Genomic DNA, 18,431 nt, shown 5'->3' with positions numbered 1-18,431 from the left:
AAAATAGGAATTAAACCAATAAAACTAGAAAACATGGAGCAAAGTAAACTGAATACTCAAAAGAGAACTTAACAGAACCGAGACCGTGACAGTGTGAGCTGTTCTGTGTGATTGATAGGTGGGTTTTACTTACTATGGTACGAAAACAAAGAAGCCAACCTATCAGATCAAGGGTGGCCATAGGGGTGGCCAATGAGGTTTCAGTGGTGGCACTGGCCACTCCAGGAGACTTGGCATTTGCCAGAGAACAACGTTTTTGGCATTTTCGCCTGTGGTGCTTTGTTCTTTTGGATTGAGACCGGTTTCCCCTTGGGTTCTTTTGGCGGCCTTGCTTCGTTTTGGAACCCCCTTGGGGGGCATTCGTTTGCTTGCACCTTTTTTTGGCTTGCTGGTTTGGCAGTGTATTATTAATGGTGTGGGGTGGCACGACTGCCATTAGGTACTGAGATGAGATCCTCAGACCCCTTGTGAGACCATATGCTGGTGAGGTTGGCCCTGTGTTCCTCCTAATGCAGGACAATGCTAGACCTCATGTGGCTGGAGTGTGTCAGTATTTCCTGCAAGATGGAGGCATTGAAGCTATGGACTGGCCCACTTGTTCATCAGACCTGAACCTGATTGAGCACATCTGGGACATCATGTCTAGCTACATCCACCAACATCACATTGCACCACAGACTGTCCAGGTGCTGGCGGATGCTAGCCCAGGTCTGGGGTGAGAGCCATCAGGAGACCATCCGCCACCTCATTAGCAGCATGCCCAGGCATTGTAGGGAGGTCATAGAGGCAAATGGAGGCTACATATAAAACTGAGTCTTATTTTGACCTGTATTAAGGATATTACATAAATGCTGGATCAGCCTGTCATGAGTTTTTCCTCGTTAATTTTGTGTGTCACTCACCCAAATCCAGACCTCCATTGGTTAATAAATCTGATTTCCATTGATGATTTTTGTGCGATTTTGTTGTCAGCACAGTCAATGTTGTACAGAACAAGGTATTAATTGGAATACTTCATTCATTCAGATCTAGGATGTGTTATTTGATTGTTCCCGTTATATTTTTGAAGAGTGCATTTCAATTCTACCTATATGTTTCTTTTAACTCTACACTAACATTTGTAGCTGCTTATGCACTTACTTAAATCTCAGATGATTTTGGAAAACGCTGAAGATTATGGTAATTGAAATTAGGCTTTTCCTTTTCATCGGCTTGTAACTCGAATATGTAGAACGAAAAACATAATTATGTCCTTTTTAATTGCTAACATCTTTATGCGTCCTATTATTCAGTTTCTAAATACCTTAGGGAGCTAACGTCCATTCTGCAGACTGCCGTTTGGTAGCAGTTATACGTGGTGCATTCATCGTTTTCATACATTTTTTTAATGCCGGTGCTAAAGAATATTTAATTCTCTCTTTAATGTGAAATAATGGAATATAAATTAATTGTTCTTATACCCATGTGCTTGGTCTATCTTCTTTGGCTTGTTTCCTATAGCTTTGGATCAAACTAATACATTCAAGGTGACCTCAGATTTACTTTAATATTTAGCTTGATCAAATCTGTATCCTGTATTTTCTGGTGAAGTATTGATTCCACCCCTTACTCTTTTTTTCTTTTAACCTCTATTCTTCCAATTGGGCAAAAGAACTTAATCTAAGGGGACACCAACACATGTGACTGAAGAAAGACCCATAAAGACAGACAGATTGGCATCTTACTTTGCTGTGATTCTCACTGCTCACACAAATACTGAGAAGCACATCTTTTTTTTTTTCTGAGGTGAGCTCCCTGTGAGAGAGGTGAGCAGAGAGATAAACTGATCAGGAAGAAGTCAATACACTGGAAGTGATTATGTGACAGTGTGTGTTTGTTTAAAGGTGTGTTTGTCAGTGATAGCAAGCTGAGGGAGACAGTGTTCAACAGCAGCCAGGAACAAGACCTTTAGAGAAACCAGTAAAAGGTAGATAGAAAGAGGAAAACACATCAAAACAGGGAATAATCTTATAATACATGTTTATATTTTGTGGATTACTAGATAAACAACTAAAACAACTGCTTAGAGGGCCAAATACTGCATCTACTGATTTTTTTTTATTTTTATCAAAACACACTTCTCTGTATTTGCGAAGCCTCATGTGTTGTTTTCTCAATCCATATTATTTAAAGAAACCTTCAGGGAACTGCAGCTTTAGCACTGGAATGAAAGCAATAAATTGTATTTATTTAGCACTTTGTCAAAACAGCTATTGCATCATAGTTGGCTCATACAAAGTCAATACTCAAGGAAACCACTAGATGTTTTTAAGCATGTTATGAGCATCTAAAAATTGGGGGAATTTGTGTTCATTCCTTTTATTACACAGCTGTGGTGCACAAGAGAGCAATCCTGGGATACGCTTCTTCAGGTTAGGCATCAGCCCTAAAGAGGGGATGCTTTCAGTATCTTGTATTGTCTTCTATTCACATGTGTGCGTTTTTGTTTTTGTTTTATTAACATGCAGTATGAGAATACCTGCTCTCATCATGTACCTTTAATAATTAACTTCATGAAGTGTAATATCTAACTTTAAGGGTAAGGCTCTTCAAGTGTCAGTTAAATGCCTCTCAAAGGACAGAGTGTTTTTTTTAAATATAATTTTTACTATTTATTTTTTTTTATTTTTTTTCTAAATCTAATTTTGTGTTTTTTATCCTATTTTATATGTTTTTATCTTTGCTATCGGACAGGTGAATTTCACCTTTAAGGAATCATTCATCTATCCATCTATATGCAGCTCTGTAGTACTGGTACAAAAGTCTTTATTGGAATTCAGATGAAAGTTTGGTATCTATTATCACAATTTATAATTAGAGCAAAACACAAACAAACAGTTAATTGAAAGCAAAGAAAATTGGATTCAGAGAATGCCTACAAATTGTGATAGAAACAAGTAGTGATCAGCTTTATTAATTTGTGAAGGTCGGGATTGGGAAGAAACTTTTGCCCTTTAAATTCAACATCAGGGAACTTCCTGCATGAGTTTTTGTTGCTGGTGTTCCTTGGTTTGACAACCTTTTTCATTTTGGGTTCAACTTTGCTCCATCAAAACATCATACTGGAATCTGAGCATTTAATGCACACCTGCAGAGATGGTTTTCGTTAGTCGTAATTGTGGTAAACATATGTGAAGATGTAATCCTGACAATATCTTGCTGGTGGCATCTATTTGAGGATATGAACCATTGTAGAATCCACTGTCTTATCTAAGGAGGAAAAAACAAAAAACAAAAGAGGATGAAGGGATATATTTAATCGGGCCGCGCATACTGTATGGATAATCCTCTCTGGCTCACTTTTACTTAATATTATTCCTCCCATTTCTCTCTGTAAAACTGTGTAATCTCAGAAAGATTATTGTTGCTCACAGCTCATCCTTCATGGTCTATTCCCTTACATCCATTGTTGTCTACGGTCATGTTCTCTTTGTATTTCTTCTTTCACATTTACCTTTGGAAAAGAATGGAATGAGAGATTTATTTAAAAATAATACTTGTCGATTGAGCTACAGTATAAAACTTTAACACAGGTGGTTTGAGAGGTGTGCAAATATGGTTTCCAAACGATGCCGTTTGAGTCTTAAATTAAGTGAAAACACAATGATCACAGTATGTATGCTTCCTTAGAGTTGTCATCCTTACAGGTTGTGTGGTGTGATTATCATTGCATCTTTGTAGAGGGATTTATACCAGCAAATTACCCTAACCTTTAAAGAGTGCAAATCAGTAATCACACAACAGGCGGAGCACATAATTTCAAAATTAAATTGTAACACTTATGACCTTATAGTTCAATTGAAAAACAAACATTTAAAAGGATCTAAAATTATAAAAACAAATAAGAAAGTTTTACCTGTGTGTGCACACTCTAATGCAAATACTTTATTAATTCGATATTTTAATGCAATTTGAACATTTTGCAAGACGTCTATCAGCAATTATAATATGTCTGAAAAATCTAAAATAAAGCTCAATAAAGCTATCCAAGTAGGATGTTTAAGGTGTTCATAACATTACGTTAAGGTGATATTTTTGCAAAAATAATAAAGTGATAGAAATCATGTTATTATGCAAGTTTTGACATTATCCAATGGCAGATTAAACAGCACAGTTTATATATAGTGTATCAGGTTCAATTGTATTTGGGTAAAATGAGGCAGATGTGTAAATAGGAAAAGAGCATGTATCTCTAAAACTGATACAAAACCTGAAACAGGTCAGGGAGGCTGCTACAAGGGTGATTGTTACTTTCTTTGGGTAGAACTGGAATTTTTGATCTCAATGCCTGAAGTGATGAGCGGTTGTGCAAGAAGTTTAAGCCTCTGCTTAAAACTAGAAGGGTGTAGGTTTTCAACCTCAAATTGAATCTAAGCATCCATCCTTATGAGCAAGAGAATACCTTCAAATAAATAAGATTAATGTTTTCAAAAAGTCTTTAAGAGAGGTCCACAGAAAGGAAATCTTACAGAAAATGTTGGGAGCCACCTGGATACAGATGTGGACAAGTCTGATAGATTTTGAGAGGTTTCACAAGGTAGAATGGATAACTATAACCAAGTCAAAACGTACTGATAGACCACTACCAAAGAAGAGTAAATAAAATTTTGCAAATAGGAAATGCTTTATCAAACTATTAGTTTTACAATGTGCACACCTATTTTACCCAGTTATTGTGGCTTTTGTGTGTTTTCTCCTAATACATTTGTTTGTTTTCTTTATTTAAAAAAAAGGTTTTGACAGTTTTCATACATCACACAAACCTGGCATTATACCAGGGGCTTAAAACTTAAGAAAACATACATAGAGGAAATAATTGACTCAAAAGGGACAAGAAAAATAGAACTGCCACCAGCATTTGTTTTCCTGTGCAAAATGTCCTCTTAAAAGACCATTTTGAAGCTATGTGACAGTTTCAGCTATTTGACAGATCATTTAAAAGGCTGGTAACCTTTTTTTCCCCCTAACATATCTATGAAACGAAGGAACAAAAAGTGATTAGATATTAAAGTGAATAGGACAATTCCTGCTTACCCCTAAGAGTCTACATAAATTAGATAGGGTGGCAGGATGCCCCTTGTGTTATAAGACATACAGTATAAAGGGGGATGGTTGGCCTAGTGGTGGGAGCAGTGCACTTGTGCTCTGAGAAGGTTGCAAGTACCCGGTTCGATCCCCACAGCCTGCACTCTGAATCCCTGAGCAAGACCCTTAATCCCACACTGCTCCCCAGGCGCCGCAGAATTGCAGCCCACTGCTTCCCAATGGGATGGGTCAAATGAAAAGGTGATTTTTTTCCAATGTGAGATTAATTAAGTTCAATTATTATATTTATTAGAAAGCAGTGGAAAATGCTAAGGTTGACATAATGCTGTGATTCATCTAAGCTACCTGTGGTACTTTACTCGGACTGCTAGTAAAGTACTTTTTTTAGAACCAAAGAGCAATGTTGTGATTTTAGAGAAGCAAACCAATGTGTACAATTTCCATTGTCTGGTTTCAATATCTGGTGAAACTGTTGCACGCCATTTAAAATGCAAAAAAAAAGGTTAGGATTATTAACATGGGGAACAGTTTTTGTATGAAGCTTGTGTTTTTAAGAGGGTTATATTATTAAATTATAATATTAAGTAAAGAATTGTACCTTTAATATTTAAAGTAATGATGCAAGTGGAACAATGTGGTTAGTTTATTTCTTTGTGAAGTTACATGTAGCAAAATGTGGCTTGTCCAAGGTGCTCAAAACAGTAAATGATTTATATTATAAGGCTGAATTTGTGAGAGGATTCAGGCAAGGACACGGGTGATTTGTTGCTTCCGAAGATGAAATAGCGAAAAAGTGAGGATTTTCTTTTTTGAACATCTAAAATCAATGTCCAAACCTAGGCTTTGTTTTGTGTTTTGTCTCCTTTGAAGTTCTGCTTGATGAAAACCGAAGCCCAGATGAACGGTTAAGAGCTAAACGCTGTATAATTAGCTCTGCTGTACTTGTTGTACTCATGGGAGGACATGTGCATGTGGCCTGTTCTTCAAGGACAGTAAAATATGCAGGATGCTGTAAAAGCTGAAACAGTTGCAGCATCTGAATTAACCTAGCCAATCGTCTTCAAGAAGTTGTGTGTAATCTCTTTAATAAATATGGGTAAAGGCGGGTTACTGAGGGAAGTAATGTACTGATTTTCTGATAAGATGTAGGATTCTCTAAGTTCACGTTTACATTTTTCATCCTTTTTTCTCCACTACAGGCTCCGACTACTCTCCCCCTCCCCTTCCTCGGCCTCCTCCCGTTGTCTTGACGAATGAGCACAGAGGTGGCGGTAGCCATGGCGACCACAGTGGCGGGGGAGGAGGGGCCAACCGTGCGGTGGGTGTGGTTGGCCTTGCACCGGAGCACATTCCCACCCCAGGAGCAGCCCTAAGCTGGCAGGCAGCCATCGATGCTGCGCGGCAGGCAAAGATGATGGGCAACGCTGCTTCAGGCGGCGGGGCGGGACTTGGGTCAGGTGGGGGCGGCCCCATTTCTACAGCCAGCTCCACGCAAAGGAAGAGACAACACTACGCTTCTAAACCCAAGAAACAAACCACAACGACAGCCACAAGGCCGCCAAGGGCACTACTCTGTCTCACACTCAAGAACCCTATCCGCCGGGCTTGCATCAGCATCGTAGAGTGGAAGTATCCTTTAACCAACCATCCATAATTCTTTGTAATTAACTTCTGTTTTTTTACGCATTGCTGAGAGGCATGGCCATCCTAAAGCAAGTCTAGCTTTGAATATCCTGAAAAGGAAACAAATATGTATTTATGTGTGCTTACTTCTTCCTCATCCTTTAAAATAAAGCAAATATTTAGAGAGATGAATCAACACAAGAGGTCCTTTAAATGTTTTAAGTCAACTTTTTTCCAGAGGTGTTGCACTGAGTTGCAAATAAATCGACTGCATTTTTGCAAGACTTAAATATCAATTTCTAAAATATCGATTTAGCCCTTGCTCTAAAACACCAATGGTTTTTCTAAAACTTTTTACTTCACACATAAACTTTAAATGTATTCATATTGATCAAGTAGTTGCTGAGCATAAAAATAAATCAAATCTAAGCATTAATTGGGGAAAAAACTGAAAGAAACTAGAATTACTGGGTCAAACTGAAAGACGATTCTTTTGAATTATTATGAATTATTATTATTATGAGTTTAAACCATTAACTATGTTGACGAAACTATAGCATATTTTTACATTTATTAAAAATGCAAATAGGAAATAGATAAATTGGGTTCTTTAAACAACAATTTTCCCAAATCATGTTGCAAAAGTGTTTCACAGCAAAGAGACAATAAGACAGGTAAAATTATTGAAATAAACATTATTTAGTGAATCCAAATTAGACAACAAACAGACAATCAACTGAAGGAGTCGGATTACATTTTTAGTATGGGCGAGAAGCATTAAAATAGTGCAATAAGTTGCAATGAGAAGTTTGATACAAAAGACACAGATAATGTTTGTGAATCACAGCAGGCATACCTTTTAGCTACTGTATGCCTCAAAACTGCATTTATTTAAGACCACCAGCATTGCTTCAGAGCAGAAAAACATTTATGGTCGCATAAAGTATTCACACTATTTTTACTTTTTTTTTTTTTACAAGTTACCGTAGTTATCACCTGCGTTTTGTGCAGTTTTTGCATCTTTTTAGTACTTTGAAAGTCAGCTTGCTTCCACTAAAGAGGTACTGGCACAAAGCCAGAGGATGGAAAGCAGTTTTGTGCACATATAAACATATTTGGACTGTCAACAAAGCAATAGTAGAATCATATTAATAAATAAACAGTCTATTCAGGCGGATACAAATTAATGCAATGGCAAAAAAAATGACTGAATTTAAATATTGTAGCCTGTTAATAAAAATAAAGCTGAAAGAATGGAAATCTCAGTTCAAAGTAGGGCTAGACAATAAGACCAAAACTTATATCAAGACACGTTTCCTTGTCTAGCCTGAGAACAACTTCTTCTCATAATTATGCAAAGTTAATGAAACTATTATAGAAATAGTTTTTAAAAGCTAGCATTTTCTAGTATGAATTCAAACTTTCTTTGCAAGGATCAGCTCAGTCAAAATAAAACTGATCAATTCACACTTCCCATAATATCAAAGGACAGCTCCCTGTCAGAGGGGAAAGCTCACACTGTCCTATTGAAAGGCTGCACTCAGCTATTCATCCATAAGTTCAACTTGAAGCTGTTGCTTGCTCTACATCTGGTCAAGCTTTTAAATAAAAACATAGTGTTTAACATACTAAATAACATACTTTATATATTTCCCAGATCATTCAACATTTCATTCAACATAGTTATTTAAAAGATGAATAGATGGAAACAACACTCACAGACTTGGTCCATTTCATGCTTAAAAAAGTTAAATAGTTATTATTTAGACAAAAGCCAAAGGGGAAACCCTTTAGTTTTATCTTTCATCTGCTGATCTTTATTTAATCTGTATTAAACTTAAAACTTATTTTATATATTATTTTATAGGAGTGTTTGTCTCCTTTCTTAAAAATGCTGCCATTTTAAATCCCTCCTTTTATATTCATCGTTCTCTTGCCGATCACATCTTTCCTGTTTTATTTTTAAGCTCTAAATCACAGTTGCTTGCTTCACCCTCGGGGTGATGAATAATAGCAAAGCAAAGGGAGGTGGAAATGATCAGTGTCACAATCGAAGTAATCAATACTGGGCGCAGGGTCACCATCAGCGTCACCTCTGGAAAAGCACAGCCACAAATCGACCTCAGAGGGACAGGGGAAGAAGAAGAGGAATCGTCAGGGAAATGAGAAGGGCAGGGATGTGGGCAGGACGTGGATGGTGACAGGAAAGATAATGGAGTAGCGAAGCTAAGGAGGTATGGGGGAGTAGGATGGAGGGTAAACAAGAAAAATTACATGGCAGGTGGAGGGCAAACAATCAGTGAAGGGAGGCAAGAAAGCAGTGATATAACTGAAGGAAGTGAAGTGGAAACTAGTAAATTGGCATTCAGAAAGATACATTTTAATTTCCTTTGTTGAGTGCCCCATGAAGTAAATAATACATGACAATGAATGTAACATTCATTGTAAATGGTAAAAAAGCAGCACATTATGAGAGATTTTTAGCACTTAATGCATAATTCTACACTTTGTTCTTAGAGTATTCTCTTGCAACCAGGGGAAATTATCAGAGGCAAGAATTGAGAATTTAGTAAATGATTGAACTAATTATTTGTGACATTTTCATAAAGTGGAAATATATAAAAACAGCATAAATAGGTCAAATTTAGTCCTACAAGTTTTTTCCTATTAAACCTCCTTACCTGCTTGCAATTGAACATATACTCAAAATGAAACCGCCTCCCATCGGATCTGTGAATTATTTTTAGCTATTACAAGATATCTCAGCACCATAAAACTGTAAGTATGGATAATAGTCCAGCTCGTCACCCCTGGTTAGAAGAAACATTTTGTATAAAATAAATATTTCATAGCATAAAGACGCAATAAACCTCCAGGCCAAGTTTAGCAGCCGAATGAAAGATCGTTACCTCATCCCAGCAGCTACCACAATCATTTATTCCAACACATCCAAAGGCTTAGAAGAAAGACGCAGACACCAAAAGTGATGGAAATAAGTAAACAAATAAAGAGGAATGTTCACTGTCTGTTCTCTTTTTTTCACCCAAACATCTCGTACCAAAAAGTCTGTTGATTCACATTCATAGCTGATCTCGATAAACTATAGATTGAGCAAATGAAGCAAATAAATAACATTCTCAGTTATAATTTTTATATTCCTTATTACTTTGCTAATGTATTTGGAACCTTTGAAGAATAGGTCTTTTGTGCGTCATCATACAAATTATTTTTTAACAAATTTCTGCTCCAAACTTTGGGGACTGCTTCAGAAACTCACAGCAAAAATCCCACAGATATGTAAAATCTAATTTTGTGTGAAAGAGCTTTGATAGAAAACAAATATAAATGAAAGTAAATCAAATCTCTCTTTTAGCCTGTGCCTGAGTTCATAATGTGATTCTGGAAGAATAGACAAGCATTCTCCTTATAACACTCCTGCATTTTATGCAAAGCCTTGTCCAGCTTATGCAGGCTACAGCTGCAAATACTGGACATACTGTACATAATTTTAAACCCTATAGATTAAAACTATCTCTCTAGTTCATATGTGTCTAAAGGCAGATGAGCAAGTGCTTATATTTACATATGGGTAAATTAGAAAATGAAATAGATCTTCTGAGCATACCACCACAGAGCATTGATGTACTTCTGATAACATCAGTATATCTGAACTCACTTATTGGGTTCTGTTAAGATAAGAGATTATCTGTTTTACTGTGAGTGAGCAGCATCAGGTATTTATGGGAGCCACTTGCTGTATCTCTGCAACAGCTTTGTGGTGTTTGTGTCTGGATGCAGTCCCACTGTGAAAATATGTCTGAAGTATATACAGCCGGCTGCTTGAGATGCTTAGCACAATGTTTTTGTCAAGTTTTAAAATGTATCAGAAAGGAAATGCAATATTGCATTGGCTTAAAATCCAAAATCATCTTAATGCACATTTCGGATTTATTACCCTTTACTTCAGCCTCATGTATCGTTTTGTATGCTGTAACAGACACACTGTAAATTATGAATCGACTAGCTACTTGATTTGATGTCTTGGTCAGACCTCAACACTACAGCGCCAAGTAGATTTATTATCTTGTTGAGAGAAGCAGGGCTCAACTTTTTTTTTTTTTTTTTTTTTCAAATTGTGGGTCAGAAACCCAGAGTGAGTCACTGGCTCGCATTTCAGTGGATCTCAAAGTTTCTGGAGTTAGTTTAATGAGCTCTCAGCGCAAGAGCAAGTCATTAACTCCAGATGGATTTTAGTCCAGGGTTGAGGAAACTAAATGGTCTTGTGGTCAACAGTGTTCAAGGGTCAAAGCTTCATCAAAATAAAAGAAAAAAAAACTTTTTTTGACTGTAAAGCTGATCCTAAAACAATTTAAAGAGCTTAAACACTGTAGTTCATCTCTTCATAGGGAGACCACACTGTAAAGTTTGATCTTAATTAGATTACACAAATGTCTACTTAACTACACTAATCTTCTGTAAAGACTTTGAATTATTTTCTGCTAATGCATTTTTAATCCATATAAATTTTAAACCTATAATAGTATATCGGGAAATGATAGAGTTTAAATCAAATGTGTCAATATTTCAATACTAAAATTCTTTCGGATTAATTTGTTTTTATGCAAATGATCCCAGAGTGAGATTGCATGAAAGGAGTGCATAGAGAGTAGGAAAACATTTACTTTTATTTCTAAGGGGTGCAGTAACAGGTCCTCAAATTGATATATAACACATTGATTTTCATGTCCCATTATTTTTGCCATTTATAAAAATGGATTTCTTTGATATTTTTGCAAATCAATCTAAGGAGGCTGGTTGTTTTCCTGTGGGGCAAAATGTACAACAAAGGATAAATATGTTTTGTTTAAAAAGGTGCCATATATATATTTTACTGTAAAATAAATAACAGCCATTAACATATATTAGCTGAAACAATGACTAATAGTTAAAAGTTTTTTTTATGCATTATAACAGTCTTACTTAATGCTTCTAATAAATAGGCCAGAGATTTAATATAGATTTTATACACTTAAAAGTACCAAAGCAGTCTTGCAACTGGATTCGTCCACGATTGCCATGTAGCAATATCCCATCATCTATGCATGTAAATTTAAAGTGTATAACTGTAGTTTTTTGTAATTAACAGACCATTTTGTATAAAATACCTCTAACAACAATATTTAACGGAGTCCCTAGGATAAAGAATATTTGAACAAAGGATAAAATGTTATGCTTAGTGCTAATGCCACCTATTGTCTTTCTGCAATGTTGGCTTTATTTCTGCAACCTCACAGTTCTCAGGGATATAACTGACTTCTTAGCAATGAATGGCCAGTGATAACGTGGACATGACTAGTTTTACACCTCTCAGATAAAAAATGTTTTGTCAAAAAGGAAAATTGTTTTTAAAGCTTAATAACCTAACAAAGTATAGTAAAAGTAAACATATTTGTTAAAAGGAAAAAAGCTTTAGCTTGATTTTCTCTCTAATATTTTACTGATTACTATTATAATTCCTGCAGGTTTTTTATTTTTATTTTAATCTGATCATCTTACAACACAATTGGATTAGAAATTGCTGCCTATTTTACACCAACACATCCTGACTCTGGATTAATTTGACCTGCATTTGATATAGAATAAAAAATACAATATGTAGTATAGGAGAAAGAATAGAGTAAAAATAGGAAACTATAAAAGGGGGCAAAAGAAAAGACAATAGTTGACAGTGGTGGCAGTTGGTAGTTGTGTTGAGGAAAACCAGACCTCCTCCATGTCTCTTTCACATTCTCTCCCTCTCTCTGTCTCCATCTCTTCACTCCCCACTCTCCCTTTCTCTCAGAGGCCTGATATAATGAGGTCAGTCCCCTCTCAAGGATCGCTCCAAATAAAAACCCAATGTCTCTCTTCTCATTCCATTGTGGCCTCTCCCTTTCTCTCTTTCTTTCTTGGTGAACATCCTGTCTTCCACGCGACAGGCCTGCTCCTTGTCGTACCCATATTAGGACATGCGATGTCTCTATGAATTTCCCCACCCACCCACATTAAGAGGTTCCTAAGTTTCTTACTGTTCACCAAAAGCCAAATTCAAGAGTTTTGATCTCCCTCAGAAAATGCACGCCACTTTCGTTGTTGTGTGTTTGCAAATATTTACAATAGCAAAGGTGTATTAGCGCTTTGGTAAAGAAATTGCGTTTTTTGTAAGAGATTTTGAATGAAGTTTACAATGTTAAGAATATCTCAAAAATGGGATCAACTTTTAAAATATCAAGGGACAAAAACTAATGTCCATCTTAGCTTTGCACCTTGTGGGGCAATAATGGTTAAAAGAGCTTTTTTATGTTGCATTTAGGACTGGAGCTATACATGGAAGCTGACAGGCCTACGTGATCACAGTCCTAAAGGATACCAGAGATTGTGTCCCTCCCATCAAGAGACCACACCTGTTAACCTTTAGACAAAGAGGGTGAAAGTCAACTCCTCTCAATGCGGTTGTGGTTCTCAACTGGAAAAAGACTGAAACATTGGGTCAAGGGTTACTGTTTGCTTCCAGTGTGTTCATTTCATTAACTTGCTCTGGTAGGTTGCAACATGTAACTTGATTGATTGATAGGTGTCTTGTTGGCACTAAGACTGGTGCTGCTCTTATCTTAGGGTAATGATAATTTAATAAAAAAAAAAAAAAAAAAAGCAAAAGTGCTTGGATCTTGATTGTAAAAGAAATAAATAAATATCCTAAATGCAGGTGGCTTCCCGGAAATAGAGCGACTCTGGATTAATCAAAAGGATTAATTCCTAATTTGCCCATTTTTTGCCACTGTTCATGACACCTATTGGGCACAAACCCCTCTGGATGGTCTCTTTTCCTTGTATCTCTTAACACATTTGGATAATCCAGAATAACCTAAATCTTGTCTGCCAATAGCAAGTCGTCTGCACTTCTCTTAAGGATCTCTTACCTTTGTGACATAATAGATAAGTAAAACATGGACAGACAAATGACAGATTTAAAAGAATTCAAATACTTAAAAAAAGAAGCAAAAAAATAAAATACTGCAATAAAATAAATGCCAAAAATAGTCAGGAAAATATAATACACCAAATGATTTCCATTCACGCTGTCTAAAAATTAGGTATTTTTCTGCTCTTCTACAATTTGGTTCCTTATATCTCCAGACCTGACTAAATGCTTTTGTCTGATTCAGACAGGCAGACAACTGTTTAAGTTTCCTCTGCTGTCTACTCTTCCGTAACTCTCTACTCAGACCATTTGAGATCATCATCCTGATGACCATCTTTGCTAACTGTGTGGCCTTAGCTGTCTACATCCCCTTCCCTGAGGATGACTCTAATGCCACCAACTCCAACCTGGTAAGCAGCACATGAATTTTACCGCTTTTAAGCTTTTAGTTGATGGCATGCTATTTGTTTCTCTTTTGTCTCTTGGACAAGTTTACTTTGTAGAAACAGATTTGACTTTGATAAGACACATTGAGCATTGCATTTCCTTTCCTATATTGCTATCTTAAAGCCAGTTTCTCTATCATTTACATAAGCTTATGTAACCTATACATACAATACAAATGGGGTGTGTATGCTGCAGTGATAATGTCTGATGATGTAGAGAGTTATTGAATTTTGATGTCAATTAATGTGGAGCTAGAATAGCAAAAGAAAATCCATGTGAATTTACTCCTGATTTCTCGTAATAGGGACTGGAGGTAATGAAAGGGTTTCAGTGATACTGAGCATGTATTTATTCTTGTTTAGATGAATGAAGAGCAGCTGTGCTGTTGTGTAAAGTTGATTTCCCCTCATTTAACAGGGAAAATGAATACAATTTATTAAAAAGGGTCAGCAAGTACCTGTGGAGTCTGTTTGAAAATTGCATTGGAGACAGTTTGCCCACCATGTTTAACCGTCTTGTTTATCCATTAAAGTACCAGCGTGTACATCTTTACAGCATTTTTACTAGTGCCAGACCATAATTCTTACACCATATTTTTTGCACATCCCTGCAAATAAATGATGAATTCCCCTGTTCTGACACAAGCTGCCACCCAAGCAGTTGCTTTCTCCAAGCTGTGATTTCAAACCTGACAGACAGCTGTTGGCTTTGCAGTTTGATGCAATGTGTGAGTGTAAGAGGCAGGTACGTAGGCTGTATTTTATGGTGCTCATTTCCTATCCGTTCTGTGCAGAGCCACAACTTACCGTACTAGTTATTCATTTGTTAAGTTTAATGTCACTTTATATTTACAATTTAAGAGAAAGGTTTTTTGAGCTTTGTTGTGTTCTTTAAGAAAGAAATGATGGAACTTAATTTGACAAAAAAATAGAAAATTATTGTAGCCGTTTTGAATTTCCAATGGTCTGTACAACAACCAGATAATCTACTTTAGTCTACACAGGATTTCCAATGGAAATGTCCTGTTTTGACTTTTTAAAGCTGCATTGAAATTGATCCACACCTAAACCCCTCCTGGTACTGCTTTGTCAAATAATAATGCAGCGTGAAGGCAGGTATACAAGTCAGAGGAGTAAATACAACTAAATGAAAAAATTTTCTTTACACCTTTACAACTGTATCTTATCGCTCTTTGCATGCCTTCATCTAACTCTAAATTAACTAAATAGCTTACATAAACACATTGCACTACTATTGACTTAACTCTTACTTCATATCAGTTAAATCAGACATCCTCCAAACTTATTTGAAATCCTGTTAACAGGCATACATGTAAAATTACTAATACTAACCTTAGAATGAAAACTGGAGAAAAAAAGTTCAGTACATTTGTTTAGTGAAGGGAGAAATACAATGATAAGAAATTTGTTTTATGAAAAGTTTTTAATGGACTCAAGACCCATTTCTAGTCGCCCTTTGCCAGAAGACCTTATGAGAACCCTGTTTAACAAAAACTCTTCAAGCTCATTGTTAGAACTGTGCCCAATGTTAGTATCTAAGGTTATCAGGTCTCTGTAACAACTATTTCTGCCACCTACTTTTTTTATTGTTCTGCCAGTAACATGAAAACATGTAATTTATGGATTTTTCAACAGGGGAGTGACTCAAAACATACAGTAGCAGCCATTGAAAATGGCCCTTCCCAGTCAAACAACAGCTAAATGGCAGCCCACTTCCTGCAACTCCCAGCAAAATCCCCTCCAACTTCCAGCCACTGGAGTGACCCCCTCCTTCTCCTGGGCATGCATATATTTTACTCTGACTCCATCCTTTCACTGATTTACAGGGTCTGACCAGGAGAAGGCACATCTCTTTAGATCTTAATGTTCACAAATCATGACAAAAAGAATATTTTAGTACAAAACTTGATGAAAGGAATCGTAGGGGACCAGCCAAGGACCCACAAAAGAAAGTGGGGAAATGTTGAATGGCTACTACTGTATGGTAAAATAAACAAAGAAATGGTGCAACAGACACAAAATCAACCATCTATTGCCACCTCAGTCCCCAGACCTGAATCCAAAAACAACAATAAACTTCAAGCTGAAGAGAAACTGCATGAGAGAGGGTCCAAGACCTTTAACATACCAAACAAACTGTGCAAACAGCATACCAGTTAGTGTGGAGGGTTTTGTGGGATGAATATGGAGTTTTAATAATTGGTCAAAACTATTCAAAACTTTCACCATTGCCTTTTTAAAAATGGTCGTCTCATTTAATATCACTAGTGTTTAGTGGATTATTATGGATCTTATACCTACGTAGGAATCCTTAACATATACAGAATGCACATACAGGCCCCTACATACAAGCAACTCCCCCCACCACAGCTGTTGCTAATTAGTTTTATAACCTTCACACATACAGGAAGCAGCATGGAGATAGAGAGAGCACAGGCTTAACTATGTGGTTGCGCTAAGCATCTGTTTGGGGGCTAGTTTGGCAGACTGAGCTGGATTCAGACAGACACAGTCTTTAAATACAGTAGTTTTAAAAGATGTCTTCTAAAATGCTTCCAGATTTGCATCTTAGATCATTAAGTTACTGCAGTGCGTTCACAAGACAGTAATTACACACAAGACTGCAAGAACACATTACTTCCTCTGTTAATTTGTAGGGGTTTTTTCGTGATTCTTATTGTATTAATCCAGGTCAGAACTGTGGCGTCATTCTGAGTCAGTTGCTTGTCTTTCCAGGAATCGAATGTTGAGGGTATAAAGTCTAAAGTGTTCTCGCCCTTACAGGTTTATTCTCTTTTTACTGCTAAATTTAGCTGTTTCAGATAGCAGCAATAACCTGAATAATCACAAAAATTGTTTTCATATTAAACATTCATTTACTAAATAAAAACCTATAATTGGAAAGTTTATTTATGATGGAATTCCGGCCTAGTCTTCCTTATTTTAATTAGTCGTATGGCTGAGCTGTTTAAACAGGACCAGTTTTAGTTGGAAGTTTGAACTTTGACTAAGCCAGGGAGTGCCAAGTTCATTCATTCCTGCAACTTCTAGATGCATCTGTGGTCCTTAAAACCAGAATTAACTGGCTGAATTCCCTTATCAGCACATCATTAGGCTCTGCAAAGGCATGGTTATAACTGAATGATTCTGGTGTGTTGGAGAAGTGATACATTAAAAGGTTGAAGGATGTAACTCTTCATGACTGCAGCTGGGTACCGCTGCACTAAGCCCAACCCTTTTTTTTTTTTAGCTATGCAAAGGTGTACTTGGGAGTATGCTTTAGATCTATGCCTTATTGGATAATTCAAGGGCGTTTAAGCCCAAGGTCAAAAACTGATGGGCACTTCAGTCGGGTATTTAAGTATTCATGATTCCATCAATTATGGAAAATTGTTCAGGTCACAGAGTAGAAATGTAGTCCAGGTCATAACATGACAATTCTCATTGGCAATTTTCTGTTGCCATGATGTTTGGAAAGAATGGCAAACAGAATGTCAAAAAGATACATTTCCTGATGTCCTCGCTACATGACTTTTGTTTGAAAACATGATATATGCCTCAGAATCCACATACACTTAAGTAAAGATCAATGATGTTTTGTTAATTTCTCCAAATGAAGTGGGTTAAGAAAGCCATTCATTTGCCATTCCACAACTTTTTTCTGTTTTTGTTTTTTTTTTGCATTTAAATTTTGGGATGACGGTGGCTTAAAAGGTAAGTGTTCACCCTGTTACCTCTAGGCTGCTGGTTTGAGTCCCTGCTCAATCCATCTCTTTGGTCTTTGACAGGATACGTCTTTGGACCTGGGGTCTGTTTCATGAAGCAGGTTTAACAAATTCCGATTCAAATCTAACTCTACATTGATCTAGCCTAAAGTCGGGAAGTCTGAGTGTTTTTGTTTTCACAATGGCTGCTATCAAGTAGTTCAATGAATTTTAACTAGGTCCACTCAGAGTTAAGCGTGTAGGCAACAGGTACGAAAAGCCATTATCAGTGGAACACCAATTTGATGAGTCACCACGACAAAAAGCATGCTTTGTGTGAGGGATTGCATTTGAGTCAATGAGTCAATGCAATCAACTGGTTTTCCTTAGATAGAAAACTTTGAATCAGTTTGACTGTATGATCTGATTGAACTGTAAAGTGCCTTGAGATGACTTGTGTTGTGAATTGGCGCTATATAAATAAACTGAATTGAATTGAACAGGCAACAGGAACTGCCTATTTCACTCCAGTGGATCCAGAGATTTTAATGCAGAAATGCAAAATAATAAAATAAAATAGGAGATTGTGTT

The 18,431-nt window shown here is 36.6% G+C and overlaps 1 protein-coding gene across 3 annotated transcripts in view; it reads left to right on the top strand.

Annotated features, from left to right (window-relative positions):
• The first annotated feature begins 6,356 nt into the window (after positions 1–6,356).
• The window catches only part of LOC107095494 (voltage-dependent L-type calcium channel subunit alpha-1C-like), a 169,004-nt gene continuing 156,929 nt past the window's right edge, over positions 6,357–18,431 (top strand). For all 3 annotated transcript variants that reach the window (XM_015391617.1, XM_015391620.1, XM_015391621.1), the window contains exons 1-2: positions 6,357–6,714; positions 13,974–14,079. In XM_015391617.1, coding sequence (XP_015247103.1) covers positions 6,497–6,714; positions 13,974–14,079 — 324 coding nt within the window. In that variant the 5' untranslated portion in view covers positions 6,357–6,496. The remainder of the gene's footprint in view (positions 6,715–13,973; positions 14,080–18,431) is intronic.

The sequence above is a fragment of the Cyprinodon variegatus genome, unplaced genomic scaffold (assembly GCF_000732505.1).
Source record: "Cyprinodon variegatus isolate N-32 unplaced genomic scaffold, C_variegatus-1.0 Scaffold552, whole genome shotgun sequence".
NCBI classification, from domain to species: Eukaryota; Metazoa; Chordata; class Actinopteri; order Cyprinodontiformes; family Cyprinodontidae; genus Cyprinodon; species Cyprinodon variegatus.
This window is presented reverse-complemented; position numbering and strand designations above follow the sequence as displayed.